The following is a 20944-nucleotide window of genomic DNA, read 5'->3' on the forward strand; positions in this document are numbered from 1 at the left end:
CTGCTAACACTGAGTCCCTGAGCCGGCAGAGGGAGCGCAAGCACGCTGATGATTTCCAGCTTCAGAGATGCAGCAGGAACACAGGAAAGCTAACACCACAAATGCGAGTGCACCACGGACAGCTATCCCTGGCAAAGCTCGGAAAGAAACCAGTTTCAGGGGCTGACAAACAGGAAAGGATAAATACCCAGAACAGAATCCAACATTACCTCGGGGATTATGCGAAGCATTTTGCAAATACTTAAAAATAAAGTTAAAAAAAGAAAAAAAAAATGGGAGCAAGACCTGCCAGTGTTTGTAAGAGTGGATAAATCTGTCTGTCCTTATTACTTGCCCCCATCCCAGGAAACACACTTTAGTTCCTACCATTCAGCCTGTCTCCAAAGGATTCTCATCACAGCAGATATCAAAAAAGCACAAACAAATCCTTTAATGATGGGATTGTGGTATTTTGATTTGTTTTTCTGTCATGCAGAACAATGAGGAATGTTTGATAGCCACTTTCGGGAACATAAAGCCCCAAAAGGGAAAGAAGAACTGGACTCACCTCATCCAGTTTGCTTTGGTTTCATCTGTCCCATCTATGGATTTGTAGCGGTTGTTCTTATCCACGATCTGCAGAATGACAGAATATATGCAACCAGTGAACAAGCTGGTTCACACAGGAGTAAGACTTTTATTTTCAAATCACTACTTCATTTCCAGTGTCAAGTCAAGACATGCAATTCTATGCCACAGATCTAAATCCTCATGAGTACTCCAGACTGCCATCCTGATTGCCGGATTGTTTGGACGCTTCTCCGAACTCAGCAAAAGGCATTTTCCCTGTGTAGAAATATCTACAATTCAGAATTATGGATGTAGCTGGTACCTGAGGTATAAAAGACCGGCTTTCCTTTTAGAGTAGAGCTGAGCCAAGTATGAGAAGAATTTAATACCAGCAACTCTACACTTTTTTTTTCCCCAGCTATAATTCAAGTCCCACATTTGATTTCTCTGAGTATTTAGTATCAGTCAATCTAAAGATATCTCTACCTCACAGGCTGACAGAGACCTGTAGGACTGAAGTAAAAATGCATTTTTGCTGCTGGAGTTTGCATATAAATTGGCTTCTGAAGACCTGTGTGAGGCTGGTTTCCTTTTTCATGGTGCTTCCACAGAGGCCATCTGCTCTGCAGAATCTAAAAATGAAAAGAGAAGCAAGCTCTGCTTTCTAGACTGTGAATTGAACTCAGTTTCAATTTCTGATCCCCATTAGTGTACCCGTATCTTTAAATGCCTAATAATTATGTCAGATCCACATTCACCTATTGCCTATATAGGTCAGCAGAGGAGTTTCAGAGAAGGGAGAAGATGGCTAAGTTCTGGCTCCGCTGTCCCATGAGTTCCAGCTCTTAGTTGTGTGGTGAGGAATCATTTAGTTAACAAGGCACTTACCAGCCAAGAGAAGAATCCTGCGGACTTGTCCTGGCTAGAGATCTGCCCCTCGTATGGCCCGAAGATGTGACCTTTGGGAATCACCTCGTTCATACAGCGCACGTCGTTCTCCCCGTTGGCTTCTTTCACCACCTCCATACCAGGTGGGATGGTCAGCGCTGCCCGGTCAGGGATCCCGATAGGCACTGGGGTGTCAGACACGAACACCGGGGGACCGTGGTTCGGACACTCATCGACAAAGTACTCCTGGCAGGACTCGCAAACTGTGGGGGTGAGGGGAGCAGACGGCAGCAATTAGGCAAGGCAGACAGGACATCCTTTTAAGCTCACAACAGCTCATACAACACACAGCAGTGAGGCTTGACTCCATTTCTCATCCTTCCAGGGAAAGGTGCCTGCAAACTGAAGAACTAAACCCAGCAATTTCTTTTTCCCACAGAGAAAGTGCATTCTCCCTCAGCCTAGGTCCTGCCAACAGGACAGGACAGTCCTCTTCTCCAGATGCTGCAGGCTGGGCTTTCATGCTCACAGGTGCTTCACAACCTTCTCATGCTGTTTTTCTCAGGTGTCTCTCAACAACTGTTCTGCCTCAGACTGTGACCAAAATCCACACCTGGGTGCTTTGGGAAGTAACCTTCTCTCCTATCTTCTCAGATGAGCAAGCGCTAGTGACGTATGGATTTGTCATGCACAGATAATCCTCTTTCACCGTTAGCAGAGTCAGAGTTTAGAGACTCCTTCCAGATCAACAGTTAGCTTCCTCTAGTCAACTTCCTCTATCCAGCTAAAAAGTTTGATTTCCCACAAAGCAGAGTAGCAAACAACATACACTCTGAAAACAAAAAGTTTATTTTTCTGTGTTGAAGAAAACAAATAACATCCCCAAGTACCTGTCTTGAGGCTGAACTCACACCCTCAATATCATAGGTCATAAAGGAGACCGTATCTGTCTCCTACCACTATGCAGGCCTATAATTGACAAGCTTCTTTTGTGCAACAGCTTTCCTATCAAATATGCCAGTTGTCTTAGGAGAGCATGAATTCATGACTTTTTTCCACCCCCTTTTCTGCTGCAAACACACAGGGCGTAGATTATAAAAGACTAAACTCTGTACAAGCAGTGGCATTTTTTTTCCTCCACTAACGAGACACTTACACCAGAAATCCACTTGTTGAAAGCTCTTGGTCATGATCAAATCTCGCTTCCCTTTCATTTTCTTGGGTTCCACATCCATGGACTGTGGATCAGGCCTTCCAGAGCTGGGAAGAAAACAAGAGAAAGACGACTTTAACCTGCCAAGATCTTGCACTGCAAATAGAGAGGAACAGAGGCAGCGAGATAATGGGGTTTAAGAGAATTCTCTTAGTCCCCACGCCGGTAGCAGAAAAATGATTCATCTTGCCATCCAAGCTGTCTACCTGCCAGAATCTGGTGCATGACGCACTTTAAACCTAAAGCTCATGGTAATTATTGGCTCACTCCTGATACAAACCTGGCACACACCACCCAGTCTATAGGAGGCTGGAAGAGTGAATTCCCATCATTTTGCTACAGCAAGGAAAGTTGCTGACTGAAGGTAAGGCATAACCCTCAGACAATGGCATTGTAAGTCCTCATATAAACTAGTATACAGACACATGTCCAATAGATGAGCAGAGGACCATCCCAGTCATAAACCAGAAAGCTGAGTCTCACAATTGAGAGTTAACATCTTTGACAGCTTCAAGTAGATTCCTCAAAACCAACCTTAACTTAGAAGGGAAAATACACAGGATAGAAACTCAGACACATACCAAGGTTGTCCATACTCCTGGTCACGGCGCGGAGAGCAAGCCTCTGTTTTTATCGTCACCATCTCCCCTAAGGAAGTTTGGGTCTGGATCAAACAGTCCTTCAAGTTTTCACTCATGTTCTAAAAACAGAAGGAAGAAAAAGAAAAAAAAATGAATGGCAAGGAAATCACAACCTTCCTTCCTGAGGCAAGGATCCAGCCAACAGGCTCCACTTGCCTGCAATAAGAACAGTCATGATGTCTGCGCAGGTCCTGGATCACCTACATATTCATATAGAACAAAATCCCTTCCTGTACCATGAGGGAAGGAAATAGCATTTCAGTTATAGATCAAGTGAAGAATATTATACACAATGGAGCAATTTGAGGCATAAGGAATCTAAATTTTACTCCCCAGCGTTCACAAAAGTTGTTGCAAATGTAATTCAAGACTTACAGATAGGACATGTTAATGAAATGCAGCATGATTATTTCAGAGCAGATCTTTGAGGAAAGAAAGAGAGAATACAGGTGCATACACAAATCTGGGTCCATCTACAGACACAACACACACCAACCCCTTTCAGAGATTTCCCCTTCAGGGAAGTATGTCACTCCTCAAAAGAGTTTCAGTGTTTTGGACACTTTCTGCAAACAGTGAAATGTCTGCAGTACCCTGCAGGATTCCAGCAGAATTGCACAAGCCACGTCCTCTCAACTTCCCATCCCTTGAGATGAATGGAGCTGAGCTATCATTGCCCTTCTGGAAAGCAGGCTGCTTTAATGAAAACGCTTCTCCCCTAGCTCATCACAAAAGCCAGAAACCACTTAATGATGTTTACAGATAGCAAGCTCAAAGCTAATATATCTTCTCCCTCTCCTGCTACAAGATGCTGTTGAGGAGAGAAAAAAATGGTATGGCAAAACATGGTAATTCAGAATTAGTTTTATTAACATTGACATTTTTGGAATGGCTACTAAGGCCCAGAACATCAGGGCTTGAGATGAGCTGAAGACAGCAACAGGAAGGTGTTCTGCAGTGAACACGGTCAGAAAATGGCATTGTTGGGAAGCTTGGAGGGCCGGACATCTATAGTTTAAAGTTCACCACCCCTGTGGCCTTTAGTAGGAAGAGATTCAGACATGAGATGCAAACAGACAACAGCTTTTCCTTTCCCACTCTTTCTTTGCAGAGATTCTTATATTATGAAGCAAGAGAGACCAGTAAGACTGTGCAGCCTGCCCTCCTGTATAACGCAGGCCACAGAGCTCCCTTGAGGTAATTCTTGGTTATTCAATAACATATCCCCAAGAAGAGAAAAATACATCTAGTGTTGACTTTGCAGATGGAGCTCCTCGTTTTACTGTGTTTTACTTTATTCTCATGGTTTTCTCTGAACTCTCTCCAACTTATCAGCAACATTCTTGAATAACACTGACAGCAATATTCCTGTGCAGACTGAATCAGTACCTTGTACTAAGATAACGCCCTCCCTAATTTCTGCTCAGGATTTCCAGGTTTGTGTCCAAGTACTGCATTTACTATCTGGCCATCATTCCCAGCTGGGATATTTTGCTCAACAAATCATTATGTCCACTGTGAGAGTCCTAGCTCTTGCAATAGCTTCCGCACCACCACCACGCTGTCCCTTATGCCAGCCCTTCTCTGTTCCTAGAGTCTGATTTTACATTTGAGAGTCAAAACGTGTTATTTTTTCATTCAGCATTGATGTGATCCACATCTCCACACGTGATCCATATCAGATGTGATTCACAAGTCTATCAGTCTCCTTTTATCACCTGTGACTCTCCCGAACTTTGTGCTGTTCAAACAGCAAAATTAACTTTGTGTTTTCTTCCAAGACATTGATTGACTTACTGAATAACATCAAGTGGAAAAGTGTGATTTCCACACACATCACAGATCAGTGATTTTCAACTGAAACTACTAGAAATATATTTGATTAACAATGATTCCCTTTTCATTACAACTCTGCTTCTCTCATTTATTCCAGTTTTCATGTATTCAGTATATAATACATTGAATCATTCTAGATTCTTATTCCAATGATATATAGTACAAGTTAAGTGCATTGCAGACATACCAACACACTTAATTTTATCAGCCAAATTTGCAGTAACATCATGTTAGGTTAAGGCCTATTTTCCCAAAATTTGTGCAGATGAGCTATTAAAATTAATGACTTCTTTAATCATGATGGATCAGCTACTTTACTGGAAGCCAAGATCAGGCTGCAGGTAGCCTAACAACATACTTTGCATAGTTAGGTTTGATATTAGCTTACCCGTCAATAATTTTAAGTACTAGCACACCTCTTTTTTTTTTTTAGTCTAACATATTATGAATACATGAAAGAGAAAATATAGCACTTATGGCTGTGAGAGAGGCGCTCACTGAGCCCTTTTAAAATCCCTGGATCCAAGGTAATCAAAACAGCAAATTAAAAGATGTATTGCTCAGTAGTTTCCTGAGCTACTGTAACAATAGAGAGCATCTTGGAGCTGCTGAAGCAGGTAGCACCATCTAGCTTTTCCTCTAGTTTTAGAAAAGAAATATTCACCATTTCTTCTTAATGGTTAGTAGAGCTACCAGTTCTGGTCCTCAGCAGATAACCATGATTTTAGGATTCTCTTGGCTCCTAATATATTTAGAGTTGCTTGATTTTTTTCTTAATATTACTGCCCACTAATTTCTCTTATTGCCCGTTCTCCTTCCTCTTTCGTTTTCCACAACTAACACATTCTGGTTCATATTCTACCCTGTTCACTTCCCTCCACTCAATCACATTTCTTGGGAACAATTTTAAAAATTATCTTTGTTTTTGCACATATATCCAAATTCCTCTGCTTCTCCCTGATATCCTAAATCTTCAATCTGCAAGCAGGGTATGCTGCTCTTATTAACTGTTTAAGGGATTCCAGAAAGCGTGTCTGCATGTTATAAAGATGCTCAGCCTTCTCCTGATGTCGTGTGTACATGACCTAGCACAGAAAGATGAGCTGCACATTAGGAAAGGTCACCCCTAGGTCAGAGGGGTGCTCTGAAGATCCACGTGTTCTATGGACACAAACAGAAGTCCTTTGGGCAGTAAAGGCAGCAGTCGTGTGAGGAACAATGTCCCTTAGCATTGGTGCTGTAGGTCTGCTACTGATGTAAATCCCAAAATATATCCCCTGGCTCACAACTGGTGCCACGTAATCTCTCCCTGTTTTGTTACAAAATAGGTAAGAATCCATTATATCTCTGCACAATACACATTAAGGTCTCCAATGGTTTTATCATGTTGCTCACTATGAAGGAAATAAAAATACAAGAACATCTGAGCTGTTGATCTCAAACAGAGATAAAATGTCCACATGGAGTTAAACATGAACAAACCTGTGAATTCCTGTCCTCAAGTATGCCCCCTTTATCACTGCCACTCTTGTAGTTATTAGTTAACAGTCACAGACTCTTATCTGTGTGGATCAGCCTCCAAAACAGAGCTTTAATTTTACACATTACTGGCAAGCTTCCCAGATTTGGACATTCTTGCATGTGAAACAGTCATATAGGAATCCATCCCCTCCCCAGTACACAGCTCTTTCACTTAGTTTTCACTGCTGGTCTTTCAGAGGTCATCGCCTCTTGTAAGAAGGATCTTGGATAGCTTGTATCACATTTTAGTTTTTAAGTGCTGGCCCACGGTTAAAGATGGACTTTTAATCTGTATGCTTTTTCTTCAGCTGCATACTATTACCAGAAATAGTAATCCAGAACATTCAGCCCCCGACAAGCCGAGAAAGTGAAATAAAGCACAACACTGAAGGCTCTGAGCTTCCCTCAAACAGCTACTTAAGACTCACAGTGACTCTCTTGCCCAAAGTAAATTCATTTATCAAGATCCACCGTTATGCCAACCATTTCAAGTCACCTCATGAAGTACCTCTTCAGACTACACAACTCATGGTATGGTCACAGACAGGGACTTAACCTGTCACAGGAAATTGCAGGCCATGGGTGATGTAGGATTTGAGCAGCATGGACTACAACGCCTAATCACTGCCTATTAGTCCTTTACAGACAATAGTCATAAATTCACATACAGCAAAAAAAAAAGTTTGAAGTGCGAAACAATTTCCTGGACTTTTAAACTCGCAAAATATTGAAGAAAATCAGGATTGCAAAAGTATAAAAGATACCTGGAAACATCAGCAGTTCTGCTGTGACTAGACCTATTTTACAGCAGGGAAGGCTGGTGGTTCTGAGCACACTTCTTCAAGATCAGTGACTTATATGAAAAACAGAATTCAGGTACGATGATGTTGGATTCCTGATGTTATCCCACTGTAAGTGGGATGAGGATAGGGAAATTCCAGCCTGCTAACTTGGAACTCCTCCTGTTGTTTCAAAGAGATGCAATACTTGTTCTCGCTGGCACTCCTACCCTACGTGTAATACAAAACATGTCATTAAAACTTGTCATCTACTCCAGGATGGACACATTTCAGAGGAGGAAGAAGGAAGAGAAGCTCCGAAACGGAAATAATTTTAAGTGTGTCTTAATGAACCCGTGGTGGCTTCTCGTCAAGGTGGAGGTTGCTGCTGACTTTACAGGATTTGATAGAAAATCTTTAGTACACTCAATTCACAGCATATGCCCTTTGTTGATCCGAGAATAGGAAGCAACTGTCATGGATCAACACAAGCCCCTGCAAACAGTTTACTATTTGGTGCAACTCCTCTGTGCCAAGTGTTGAGTACTTGGAGACACAGAGGGACGCTGATGAAGGAACGCTGCCACGGGGGCAAAGCCTCCAAAACAGCCCTGTACACAGCGAAGCAAAAGCAGATACTGGGCACAAAGAACGTGCAAGTGACTTGGGTCTTCAAAACACTTTAGAAATTAATTTCCTTAAACTGGAGACCCCTCATTTTTGGTGTATTTAGGCTTCTGCACTGTTCTTACAGATTCACAGTTCTGGGATAGGAGGGAGAATTAAGTCAACCTGACTGATGCCCTGTAAATCACATGTCCTTACCTTTTACCTATAAACAGGACCAAATCCCTGCCTGAAGCAAGCAAGGCAAAGGAAGTCAATACTTCATCAGTTGTTTATTTCCTTATCAATAGCTACAATTCACCACACTTCTTCCTTGTACACATTTCGCTGGTGGTCAGTCACACTTTCTCCTGCGCCACTAAGTAGGCATCAAACAGAACTTGCCCCTCTCTTCCCCTCCTTTGAAGGGGAAAGCTCTTTGAAAACAGTCTCCACAAATCACATCGCAGAGAGTCTTTTGCAAAGATCAGGTCCCAGATTAAAAGTTTGATTATGTTGCCTTGTCTAAAGCAACAACCCCAGAGCCTTGATCTTTTCATCATTAGAAGAGTATTTTCTATATTCATCTTAAAGTTAATCCACAAACAGGTGTTTTAATTTCGTACTAATATTGTCCTTTATCTTAGAGTATCCTTTTTTTCCTACTTATTGCTTACACTGTCACTTCAACTTGTTTATCTGACGATGATTTTCTATCAATCACAACTTTCAGTTCCTAATCTACTTGCACTTTCTTGATACTATTTGAGATCAGTTATTAATTGGCTCCTCATGCACTAACTTCACTGCCTCTTACAGTGTCGAGGTATATTATTAAGCTTTCTTTAAATCAACTGTAAGCTTTTCAAAGGAGAAAACCAGACCTGTTTGAGAAGAGCAAGACATGTTTGGGCAATATCATGTTTCAAGCATTAATTTTGTATTTACCCACACTTGTGTCAAGTGATCTAACCTATCACTTCCTGGGCCTTTTGCCTCCCGTTTTACTAACCCAATCCAGTCCAGCACAATCACTCTTACAGCCATCTGGATTTTCAGTGATACACCGCGACATTTAAAATTAAAATAAGCAAGCTAGGGATCTCCTCTCGTCAAGCTACTGCTCCCGTTGTTTTGAAGGAAGATCCGTTTTCCTAAAGCCAGCCGCCAGCAAACTTTGCCTGCCCACAGGATTGCGCTCATCCATGGAAAGCCAAAAAGGCTGGAACGGGGCGCGCGTGGTACAAGTGCTGCCAGCTGAAACGCTGCAGCTCTCCCGTTCCTGCGTCGTGCTGGGAGAGGGGGAGGACACCAGAGCGCTTTTAATGTTTTATAAGGCACGCGCGAGAAACTCAAGACGCCCCGTCAGGTTTTGCCAGCGCTGCTGCAGCGCTGGGACCCTGCCACATAGCACTCATCGCGTTAACCAGCCGCTCCGCGGGGCCAGCACCTCCCGGGCGCTTCGGGCACAAGCCCATGCACATCCTGAGGATTCCTGCGCCTGTACGAGCCGGCCAACCTAAAAATTTCCGTGGTAAGTGACACCAGTGATTCATGTATTTTAAAGTCTACCAAGGTAAAAAGGGAAAGGGAAGGGAAGGCGTGGGGGTGGGCAGGAAGCAAACCCCAGGCGCAGCATCCTAAATAGCAGATGTGGCTATTCTGGCTAGTAAACTTCCACTTTAATTTCTAACCCACAGAGATGGGAAATGATTCATGAAAAATCAACAAGATAAAATTAGCTGGAAGGCAGAGAGATAATTCAAGCAACCCAACCGTCATGGGCTGAAGTGCCAGCACTACCAGCACTGCCTGGCATTTCAGCCTCAGGTGCCCTTCAGTGCATGGCGTCCAGCCAGGGATCAGCCTCACATATATTTCCTTAGTGTCTAAGTTAGCCCCTCTGGAGAGCATATCCAGCTTACAACAAGGCAGTTTATCACTCAGCACTTTTCTAAAGGTTCCAGCCATTAATTATTTATTTTAAAATTATTTTTAAATGCAAAATTCTTTTTTTACTTTCCATGGGTGAAAGTTTAGTAGTGTTGGAAGGTATGATCTGACAGGATGGACAAACTCAAAACACAGACACACCTGTAAAATATAGGCAAACAACATGCAAAAAGTTTAGCCAAACTATATGCAAAATTCAAACGGCCTGGTTGTTCCAAAGGTAGGTGCAATTTGCCAGAGCATTCTTATCTTCTTCCCTACCAGGTCCTGCATAGAGCCAACAACACACTCAACCTGCTGCACTCCTTGCTGTGCGAGCACCCGTCTGCTCTTACACACACTGGCGATTTTTGTAAAACTGCTCTTAAATTCCATTACTTAAAAGAGCCAAGCACAAACCACAAAAGCCAATACCATCCCTGATATCACGTGATACCGAGTTTCTTTAGCACATGATACTATTTACAAATCTCAACCCTAAACTGTTTGCTATAAAGGCAGATGAGAACCTGCCCTTTTCCTGAGAAGCCTTTTGACTTCCCGTAGGTACTTGGTTATTGAGCAATGCCACTGCCCATCCTAAAGCAAAACCTGAGGATTTTACAATATGAGGATCACTTCTTTTCTCACTGATACTTCAAAGCAGAAAGTTTCGGCTATGAGGTGAGCCCCATTTAATTGGGACCTATGAGTACAAAGGTGACATCAATACAAAATCCTCCCTTTGATTTTATTTGCCCAATTGGAGCCTTTTAATTTCTGCAGACAGGTGTTAAATGACAACTCTACATTTAGTGTAGTGGCCCCTCTCTGCTTGGGCTGCAGGACACAGCAAGCACCTGCTTTCCTTCTACCGATGCAGCTCTCCTCCTCTCCACACCTCCTCCAAGCAAACAGCAAAAGGCTGTTTGGGGGACAGAAGATGGTTGGGGTAAACGCGAATTTCAGAAACACATGAGAACGTAATAAACTAACCCAGCCTTTTAAAAGCATTAGAACACACCAGACAGAACAAGAATAAATCATCTGTTCTACAAACTGCAGAGAAAGCAAAAGCAAGAGCCATATTTACTTCTTCTCGTTTGTACCCTTTTGCAGGCCATTAGGGAGATAAGATCTCCCAGTACAACAGACATTATTCAGGGCTGGTAAATCTGTCTGCAGGTTAGAGGCTCAGATTACACAGCTTGGATGAGCACTGGCTGAGCATGGGTCACACCGACCCCCTTCTCCTCCGTGTAGGCAGCGGTCCAGATACTCCCAGTGTCAGATCTGCCAAGAAACCAGATATCCGTGTGCTGAATTCACCACCACCACCATTTGATCTGCACATTCCCTTCCATACAGAGAGAGAGACGCTTGGACCTCGCATATCCTAACATAGCGAACTGCAGAAATATTTCCACCAGGGGCCAGGCACTTCTAGCCTGTTCCTTCAACCCTTGGTCCTCAAGTACATCTTAAACATAAGGGTACTGGGTTGAAATACCTAATCCTTTACACAGTGGATGTTTTTGAAACACTTATTAGCACAAACATGGAGTGACTCCAAAAACTCATTCAATTTCCGTCCAAAAAGAAAGGGGGGGGGAGGGTGGAAAAAGGAACGCATCAGAGTAACTTCACACACACAAACTACAGAAAGGCTACAAAAACTCACCAAGGACCCCAGAGGAACTCAGAAGTAACGTTTCAAACACGTGGCTATAGAACAAGCCCTAGTTAAAATAAATAAATAAATAAATCTCTAGAAGGGTCCATGACACCCAAGCGGAGCACGTTGGTCTCTGCTTTAGTTGGTGCGAGCCCCCAGCACCTCTGGGAGACGCAGCTGGCGGATCCACGGATCCACCTTTCCGGAGCGCTGCGCGTGCAGCACCAACGCGGGGCCCGCTGCAGCGATGCTCCCTGCGACTCAGGCGCTGCGGCCCTGCCCGGCGGCTTCACGGCATCATCCACAAGGCAACTCGCAGACGCGGGGTGCGCAACAGGAGTTCAGCGTACCTGGCACACCTGGGGCAAGGCTTTGGAGCAGCAAGAAAATGGAGCTTGCAAAATTAACCAGGAAATCTGCTCTGTTCTGACGACTTGTAGCCAAGCCCAAAACGCAGACCCACGAACACAAGCATGCTCACACACACACTTGCATTGACAGGCTGGCTCCCCTTGCAGAGGTGGCAATGAAGAAATAGAAGGTGCCGAGACGGTTCAAACAGCACTTACTTTATTCACCTGTTCTCCACATTTGAAAATTTTTACTAGCAAACAAAAAGGGAACAGAAATCCAGTAATTAAAAAGCTTCCATCTTCAAAAGCTGACTGGCCTCATTTGTGATGTCCCCCCCTCCCCCCGCAAAAAAAGCATGCATGCCTAGACAAGTACACACGACAACGCTAGGACATAATATTTTATTGTTCACAGAAGAATGTTCTCAACATGTGTCATCAGTATTGATTCTTCCTAGAGTCTGTTTCCAATTGTTTTCATTAACTTCCTCTGAAGAGATGAAAAATTCTGCAAAATGTTGCATATTTAACATTTACATTAGCCTTCCCAAGCAAAAAAATCTCTATTTAAAGGAAGTTGCAGAGCACATGAAATACTACATGAGCTTTGGAGAAAAAAAAAATAATGTACATAGACACCAGTCAGTCAAGAATTGTCTGAGTGAAAGGTGTAAAGAGGAATGTGCCAACAGCGAAGAGATAATCCCCAGATGAACTTAATGACTTCTTTCAAGGATGATGCTGTGTCTGCCTCATCTGCTCAGTTATTTGAGCCTTCAGCTTTAACACTGTACTTAACTCCACTCAGCATGTTACGATACAGTTTATATGGTGCATTTTCAAAATAGAGCAGCACTGTACTGAAAGGCAATGTACTGGACAATACTTCAAGCAGATTAGCAGCCTGGAAAGAGCTGATGTCCCTGACCAATACCAGCTCCAGTTAGTGACCTTCACTATGCTGCATGCTGAACTGTGGCCACTGGGAGCCAGCCCAAGTCTGCAACGCTCTGCAAGGCAGAAACACGGAACTAGCATTCCCAAATGTGCACTCATGCCCTGGTTCAGGGATCGGGGAGGGAAGCAACAGGGATGGGCTCCCTGGCTGCATGGCAGCGCTAAATGCAGCAACTCCTCTGGCTCTCAGCAGGAGTTAATTAAAGCAATTCTAAGCCATGCCATAGGACAACCTTCCACGCCGCCTCCCGCGCACTCTCACCGCCGTGTGCTCGTGCAGCACCCCCGAGCCCACACTCGAGCTGTCACGGGGAGCACAGAGCCCCTCACCGCAGCAGTGCAGCTTGCTAGGCTGCTCCAAGCGCCTGTCCAGCACGGACACACAGGACCACAGACGCTTGGCTTCAGCACTGCCACCCACCTCCAAAACACGGTCCCTCCGCCTCTGCCAGCCGCGGGCTCCTGTCTCAGGGCCCCCATGAGATCAGGAACACAACTCATCTGCAGCACATCTGTCTGGTACCGACAGCGGGTGAAACAGGAGACAAGGTGTCCACAGCAGAGGTGCCTAACCTGGGAAATCCCTGCTCCCCCTCAGGCTGACAGTCTCAGTCCCAGGCATCTAAGTCTTTTATAAGGTTTTGAAAGGTAAGACATCCATTCTTCATGCGAACATTGCACCAGCTTAAATTTAATTTCCAGTATGTTCTTATTAGGCAGACAAACGCCTAAAGTGCGTTTGTCAGTGACACTGCAGAAATGGAAACTGCAAATAAGTACCGGGTGGGACATGCCATGCTTTGCCTAGTAACAGAAGCTACAGATATGCTGGGTAAATCGCTCAAAGTTAAACATTGGAGGAAAAAAAAAAAAAAGGCACGAGCAAAAGAGCAGAAAAGGGGGCAAACTAACCCATTTGTTCCGCGTGTGTCCAAACTGGACGACTTCACTTAAGATACCCTTCTGGTGGGCCCCTTATTGATGGCTGCTTGTGACCCAGGACTGCACGCAACCCGCGCTCTGCAGTATGCATTACCTCCTCCCTCCGGGGCCTGCCAGTTTCTGCAGATTCCAGCTTCAAACTTAAATTTTATGTATAATGTTTTTACCTTCTGACTGCAAAGAAAGTGCTGCAAGTATGCAGTGCTGGACTGCTGCCACCCCACACTGTGCACAGGGGAGGCCCCTGGACAGCCGCTCTCGGGGATGGGAACTGTCCCGTTGGTACAAAGGAAGCATCGAGCAGGAAGCCCAATGGCAAAGGTTGAAGCGTCACTATTTCGAATTGCTTGACTGTCTCAGCAGAAGCATGTAGGCTCTTGCAATTATATGCAGTTTGGGATGGAGAGAGGAAAAACGTCAGGATTCGTACTGCCTTCACTGACTAGCAAGAGTCAGGAACCTACATGCAGATGCAGTGACCAGACCCGTACAAACCCGCATGGTAAAAGTAGTTTCAGTTGGCAAGTCAAAATTTACAGTGGTCCCCATGATCACTGCCTTTTTGTCCCCCGTCCTCTCATCTTCCCAATCTTCTCTATTATTAATGTAGTGCCTATCATGAGGCAGGCACTTTAAAGAAAAACCTCTGTAACATGGGATGCTCCTCTTTCCCCCCACCCCAGTTGCTCCTCCATCCACCTTGCTGCTCTCACCTCCCCATGAAGACAGGGAACTGTTGTTTTCTCCAGCTCTTTGTCTGACCTTGCTCCCTTTCTGAAGCACTTTTCTCTCACTCTCTTTCTGAAGATGCCAACCAGGGCGATGCAAACCTGTTTCTCACTTTGACATTCCTGTTTTTAATGCAGGCAGTGTGTCCTGCTACTGGAATTCATCTTCACAGCCAACTAGCAGAGGAGTCTAGACATTTCACTATCTAATTTAAAAAGACCATTCTACAGGCTTTATTTTTCTCCAATTTAAAAACCCTCAGTAGCAGGAAAGATGTCATGTGAAGAATGGAAGATACAAAATGAGCGTGAAGATGTGTTTAATTTCACTACTTCTGAAGACAAGATCCGTGCAAAAGATGACATCAAAACAGTCTGCAGCTGCACGAGAGTTTTTGGTCCAAGGAACTTCACTCTGACCAACAGTGGTTCAGGCAGAAAGCGCAGTATAAAAGTGTTTGTGATGAATTTGCCACAAATATACACGTGACGGCAGAGAAGCAAGTGCAGGAAAGCTAGCGCCCCAAACCAAGGAAGCTCATCTCCTAGATTAAGGAGATGAGGATCTTATTCCTGGCTCTTGCTTACATCCTCTTAGACAATTACGCATCCTGTCATTCCTCTGCTTTCCCTCTCATCAGACTGGAAGCACTGGCATGCACACATCCTCTTGCTATGAGTCTGTAAAGTGCAGGGACAAAGCCAGGACAGCAAAGATACAGCCTTCAGATATTCTGCCATGTGCCCAGTGATAGCCTTGAACGTGCTGACTCCCTCTTTAATGGATGTACCTGAGCCTTGAGAAACTCTTTGCCCCGGCATTAGAAGAAACCGTGAGCAGGCGAGAACTGTGATAAGAGAACCTAACGCTGCGATACAAGAATAGGTCAAATCTACTTCGGAGAGGATCAGAAAGAATCCAAATGACTCTTGATTTCTTCAGCTGCTGGAAGGCTACAATGAAATCTCAGGAATAAAAGCATTTTTTACTTGCTTTTGCTTTCTTAGGAAAACCAGGTGTTCACAGGTCTTGGATACACGTATTCTCAATACTGAGTAGGCATCACAAGTTTCCCTCTGTGCTCAAGCCACTGGGGACAAGAATCATCACATCTTAAGACTACCTGGTCTTGTATCTTCAGATCAAGTTTTACCAACTTTTTTTCTTTTCTTTTTTTTTTTTTTTTTTTTTTTTAAAAAAAACTCATTCTGGAGGTTCCTCAGTTTAGTCTGCAGCATGTCAACTGTAAGAAAATGATTTTGTCTTTGGGACGGTATTTAGCTTCTCCATGAAAATATTCACACACGCAACGACGCCAGATCACCAAGAAGTTTTAAATATGCTACTTTGAGATACCACGGCTGCTAGAAATGTTAAGAATAAAAAAAACACATAAAAGCACTGGCTTTTCTTGCATAGATGGAAGAGGGAAGACTTCAAAAAACGCAAGTGTACTTGTGAATTAACCATCCCAAGACCGAAATTACAAAAGAAAAAATCAAAAGCGCTTATGCCTCTTCATGAGGGCAAGGACCTCTCTCGCCTAAGGGTGTTGTTTTTCTCCTCACTACAGACACTTTATGACAATTCTTGACTCAGGGCTGAACCCTCCCCTGGTTTGCAAGGCCGGCCTGCCGCGCAGGAGCCCTCCTGCTCCAGCTCTGGCTTTCAGCGCTGGCCGCCCGGGCTGCATCCGTCTCCCCTCGGCTGATCATTTTGAGCAGCTCCATCACTTTCTTGCGGGCAATACAAATTTGCCCTAGTACATTAAATAATAAGTACAAAGAATGACTTGTCTGAAATCCACGTATTTTTAAAAGTAGATATGACCCTCACAATAATTAAAGTGTCAATAAAAACAAGTGATTACCACCAGCACTAGTAAGGCTCACCATGAGAAACCTTCCTACAAAATGCCCCAGAAGGCCCCGTGCTCGACGCACGCTCCCCAGAGACGCTAGAAGAGCAGCGGGCCCGCAATCCCACCCGGTCCTGGCCCCTAGGAGCCACAAGCCCTCCCTCAAACCTCAGAGGGCCAGAAGCAGCAGTAACTTCTGAAAGGCTTCACAGACAAGAGGGAACACGGGCTTTCCTCGGCCTTGCTAATCCAGGGCAGTGATGCTGCGGGATTGCACAACTCAGCATCTAACCAAGACTTGGAGCGACCTTCAGTATCTCCTGCCACTAGCTCAAATCCTCCCTGCAGGGCGATTCCAGATAACCAGCGTTTCCTTTGCCGCCACGCTCACACGCGCACCCCGACACCGAGCAGGCCGCACACGACCGACCCGAGAGCCCCGGTGCCTCCAGCCCTGTGCTAGACACCGCACCACGCGTGAGGGCGCTTGGGTGGAAGCAGCCTGCCCAAGATGCAAACGTGCATCATACCCATACTTGTGCTTCCAATTATAATCTGCACTTGAAAGCAAAAAAAAAAGTACCACGCAGATCAGGGGTGCATTTCTATTGTGCCCTTTATACACAATGTATTAGAAAGTTTAGAGAGTCATTTCCCTTTCCACTTTCATTGCTTATAATGTTTGTCATTGCACAAGGAGAAATTTAGGGCATGCGAAGCCCAGCCCAAGCAGCAACCTCGTGTTCCACTAGCCAAAACCAAATGCCAGGACCTGATCTGTGGGACTGCTGCAAACTTGGGGCTGGGACTCCTTTGCTATTTAGTACTCGGCACCTGGAATAAGACACTGCCCACTCCTGCAGCGCTGAGGAGTAATTCTTTCCTACAATCAAGTCGGTATTTTTTTTTAAATGTTCTTCGGTTAACAGGAGCCATTAATTACAAGAAAATAAAAGAGGAATCAACACTGGGCCAACAAATGGTTTTGCTCAGAGGCAAAATTGAGGCTTCCCAAATTCAGCAAGCCAAGGACCTGCAGCAGGACAGATGTAGCTGCAATATTCCAGGAGGTAAATGAACTGGTTTCCTCACAGCTTGAAAAACAAAAATCATGCTCTTCTGCAGCATTTGCAGAGAAAGTCAAGCAGATTTAATAACTAAAAATAGAGGGAACAATGCCAAAAATACGCATTTGGCTCAGACCAGGTGAAGCTTTTCACACGAGTGAATAAACTATCCCAGCTAAGCAATGCAGCAGCAACTTTTCCATATGACCATGCGAAGGAACCAAGAAACAGGCGGGAGAAAAAGCCCTCTCGGTATTGACTGTAAACACGGGCACCCGGGTTGGTGCTGGGGAGCCGGCGGCGGCTCCGCGAGGGGCGCGCAGCCCTCCCTGCCGCCACGCGAGGGGTCCCCGCGGGAGCGGCGCCGGCCGCGCTCCAGCGAGGGCAGCTCCGCCGCCAAGGTGAACGCGGGCAGCTCCCCCGCACCGGGGCCGCCGCTGCCTGCGCGCTGCGCCCGCTTGACAACACGGGCTGCAGAGCGCCGCCGGCCCCGCACGCAGCGCCTCGGCCCGCCCCGCTTCCCCCGCGCCGAAACAGCGGGCTGCGGGGCGAAAAAGTTGTTCCAGCTCCTCCTCATCCTCACGAGGATGACGGCTGCGGGGGCCGCTCGGCCCCGCGGGCTCCGTCCCGGCGGCGGGGGCGGCCCCCCCGGCCCGCGCCCCTCGCCGCGGCGCAGCCCCCCCGCCCGCGCGGCCCCCCGCGGCCCCGCCCCGCCGCGTTCCAGCGCGGCGCGCGCCGCCCGCCGCGGCCGCCCATTGGCCCGCGGGCGCGTCGCTCTGGGGCCGCCGCGGGAGGAAGGGCGGGCGCGGCGGCGGCGGCGGCCGCTGCGGGGAGCCGAGCCCGCGCGGGCGCCCGGGGGCGGGAAGGGGACGGCGCGGAGGGGAGGGGGCGCCCACCTGCCCGGTCCCCGCGCCGCCGCCCGCGCCCCTCGCCGCTGTCGCGACCCGGCTGCCCCCCTCCCCCGGGGCGGGTCCTGCCGCCGCCCCGCTCCCCCCTCCCGCCGCCGCTCCCCCCTCCCGCGCTCCGCAGCCATTTTCGTGGCCACCTTGGCTACCGAAGGGGCTGACTCACCTCGGCGCTGCGGGCGCGGGGCGCCCGCCGGGGCGTCGGGGCGCCGGCTCGGCGGGGCGCGGGGCGCCGCGTCTCGCTGCGCGCTGCCTCGCCGCCCGCCCGCCCGGCCCGGCGCGCTAGTGCCAGGCGCGGAGGGGAGCCGGGGCCGGGCCGGGCTCCGCGGAGGCGGCGGCGGCTCCCTCCCTCCCGGCCGTGACCACCATCTTATTAGCACAGGAAATGACATGGAGAACGGAAGAGAGGGGCGTTCGGGGGCCGAGCCCGGGGACCCCCCGAACCGGCGGAGGGAGGCGCCGCCGGCGCGGCCCGGCCCGGGCCGACAGGGCTCCGGCCGCGGCGCCGCCGCGATATCCGCCCCGTGCCTGGCGCGCACCGCGCTGGGGCAGGAGGGGATTAAAACGGGGGGAAAAAAAGGAGAAGGCAGAAATTCGAAGAGAAAAAAAAAAAAAGAAAAGAAAAGAAACCGAGCCCAAGCCGCCCTCGGCGCGACTCCCGCCGCCGGCGCAGACCCCCCGGGCGCCGCCGCAGGGACGCGGGCGGCCCCGGCCCCGGGCGCTGCGCGGGGCCCCGCGGGCCGGGCTGGCGCCGCCCGGCGGCGGGGGAGCGGCGGGAGGCGCCGCCGGGCCGGGGCGAGCGGCGGGAGGCCGCGGCCGGGACCCCCGGGGCGAGGGGACGGGCGGGGGGCAGCGCCGTGAGCCCCCCGCAGCTCGGCCCTGTTCCCCGCCACCCCCGTCCTTAAAATAATAAGCGCATACATGTGTACATCTGTGTGTGTGTGTATATATATGTATATAATGTGTAAGTGTATAGGGGCTAAGCAGCCGACAGTGGTCCTTACCCCGAGCCCTGTGAAGAAATCGGGGTAATGTGATGGATGGGCCAAAAAAGAAACCCAGAGTAGGTGTAATTTAATAAACGGGGGCAGCCTGTCTCACCAATAAAGTTGGCTCTAAATAAAACCATCTGCATGCACTAAGCTTGAGACAATGTGGGCTGCTTAGCTGCTGGCCCAAGGGGCACAGCGGGAGGTGAGGAGCGGGTGGGTGAATAGCTGTAATTTTCCATAATTTTCCAGTTCTTTTGGTTGACAATGGCTGATATGCGAGCAGGGCTGCGGTGACAGCGCACACGCTTGGGTGCTGTGAGCCGCTTCCCTCTTCTGCCATCCTCGGAAATGCCCTTCTACAGTCCCCCGAAATAAAACACTTTCCATGTGCTCTCCATCCTGTGCTGCCTGCTCTGAAATGATGGGATGAGGTGGGGAGCAGAGGGAAGTACAGAATGATGAGAAAGGAGTGAAAACGGAGGGGGTCTCAGCCAAACGAAGGCCTATTTCTGCAGTCCTCCAACCGCTGGGGTTTCCACCGGTGTCACCGTGAACCACCACTTCAGCATCAGCTCCTGGTGCCTTACTTATGCCCACAAAAGATAATATATCTGGCAAAACAATCAAAGGTGCTGAACTTCGGAGCAGGGTGAGCGCCCTGCACAGAGGCAGCCACAAGGTGCGGCTGGGCTAATTACGCCAAAGTGCAGGCGGGTATCATTCATGAGATCTCCACCTGCGGTGTACCTTTCGTTCCCCATTTCCAGCCTCTCAGGAGAGCTTTCCTGCTGGGAGAACGAGCTTGCAGTGTTATTTTACCCCTTATCAGGAATCAGAGATAGAGGGACTTTGAGGCACTTGCACTTGCCGGGGAAAGGGACACCCCAAGCTGTCAGCACCTTCAGCCTCCTCAGAAATTCTGGAGACCCCAGCTTGCAGTTTCTGTGCATGTGCTGAAATGTGTGAGAATACGAAACCAGCAGCAAGTACAACAATGGGCTTGTAAATATGATTGATGAATAAGCTGAGGGAAAAAATAATAAGTAGAAAAACAATAAAAGTCATGGAAGGCATACAAATGCGTGCTGAACGGCGTGTTACGCTAATTTGAAGTAATAGCTTCGCTGTTGCTGTTGTAGTCTAAGGCTGTAAGAGCAGGCTCGAAGGGAAGCACAAAGCTTTTATTTATAAAGAAAATTAAATATGTAAGTGCAACATAAATAAAAGATATTATGTCTCCTTACAAACAAGATCATGCTGATTTGTTGAGCCGAGGGGGTCCCTCATCTACATGTGTGCCTGTTATTTCTATATGTTCAGTAGAATCAGGCAATAAAATCCGAGTAGTGAAGATTTTCTGTCTCTTCTCTCTACAAACTAGTTACAGAAGGAACAAGCACAAACTGGTAATATCTTTGCACAAATCTCTCTCTTGGCTTGGAAAGGAATCGTTTTATTCATCTAACTCCCCCCTTGTTTATTAAGCAGACATAGGATTTTT

The 20944-nt window shown here is 47.3% G+C and overlaps 1 protein-coding gene across 3 annotated transcripts in view; it reads right to left on the reverse strand.

The window, feature by feature from the left end:
* Positions 1-18649, reverse strand: part of PRDM11 (PR/SET domain 11) — a 42836-nt gene extending 24187 nt beyond the window's left edge. The window contains exons 1-5 of one of the 3 annotated variants that reach the window (XM_088525702.1): positions 18618-18649; positions 3232-3350; positions 2594-2697; positions 1438-1700; positions 548-615 (exon numbers count right to left, since the gene is read on the reverse strand). In XM_088525702.1, coding sequence (XP_088381828.1) covers positions 548-615; positions 1438-1700; positions 2594-2697; positions 3232-3347 — 551 coding nt within the window. In that variant the 5' untranslated portion in view covers positions 3348-3350; positions 18618-18649. Of the gene's footprint in view, positions 1-547; positions 616-1437; positions 1701-2593; positions 2698-3231; positions 3377-18617 lie in introns of those variants that run through there. The other 2 variants (XM_010218277.2, XM_088525703.1) reach the window with 2 other exon arrangements.
* Positions 18650-20944: the final 2295 nt, after the last annotated feature.

This window comes from Tinamus guttatus, unplaced genomic scaffold (genome assembly GCF_059628265.1).
Source record: "Tinamus guttatus ecotype Peru unplaced genomic scaffold, ASM5962826v1 Tinamus_guttatus_pri_ptg000240l, whole genome shotgun sequence".
Taxonomy (NCBI): Eukaryota; Metazoa; Chordata; class Aves; order Tinamiformes; family Tinamidae; genus Tinamus; species Tinamus guttatus.